The sequence below is a fragment of the Chaetura pelagica genome, unplaced genomic scaffold (assembly GCF_000747805.2).
Source record: "Chaetura pelagica isolate M959 unplaced genomic scaffold, ChaPel_1.0 scaffold352, whole genome shotgun sequence".
In the NCBI taxonomy this organism is placed as follows: domain Eukaryota; kingdom Metazoa; phylum Chordata; class Aves; order Apodiformes; family Apodidae; genus Chaetura; species Chaetura pelagica.
Genome location: NW_009952373.1, coordinates 230,553 through 230,986, shown reverse-complemented (window position 1 = coordinate 230,986; position 434 = coordinate 230,553). Strand labels below are relative to the sequence as shown.

The 434-nt window shown below is 69.4% G+C and overlaps 1 protein-coding gene across 1 annotated transcript in view; it reads right to left on the bottom strand.

Annotated features, from left to right (window-relative positions):
* The window catches only part of LOC104398090 (disintegrin and metalloproteinase domain-containing protein 33-like), a 31,948-nt gene that overhangs the window by 16,955 nt on the left and 14,559 nt on the right, over positions 1-434 (bottom strand). Inside the window, exon 4 of the mRNA XM_010008133.1 lies at positions 148-223. Coding sequence (XP_010006435.1) covers positions 148-223 — 76 coding nt within the window. The remainder of the gene's footprint in view (positions 1-147; positions 224-434) is intronic.

Genomic DNA, 434 nt, shown 5'->3' with positions numbered 1-434 from the left:
AGTCCCGGGGTATGCTGCCAGCCCCAACCACCCCCCCCAACCCCGCCCCTGGTTGGGGGTGGGGGGTGGAGGGTGCTTCTGGCTTCATCCCAAGTGCTGAGGGATCCTATAAAAAGGGAGAGGAGCAGCACTCGTGCCCACACCCACCGTGTGGTTGGGGGTGAGGGTGACGGGGCGTCCATCCGCGGTGTAGTGGGTCTCGGTGTAACCTGGTGCCAACAGCCTGCTGAGAGAGGGGAGGGGAGAGGGGTGAGGGACCCCCGGGGGCTGCTCAGGGTTGTCCCAGCACAGGGACACGTGGGTGGCTCTGCAGCCACACGGGGCTGGGCCACCCTCATGGTCGCCCTTCGGAGCCCCAGCTCTGCAGAGCCCCCCGGCGCGGCCATCGCTGCTGCAGCAGGGCTGGTTCCCCCCCCCGAGGCTGCCCTGCCCCA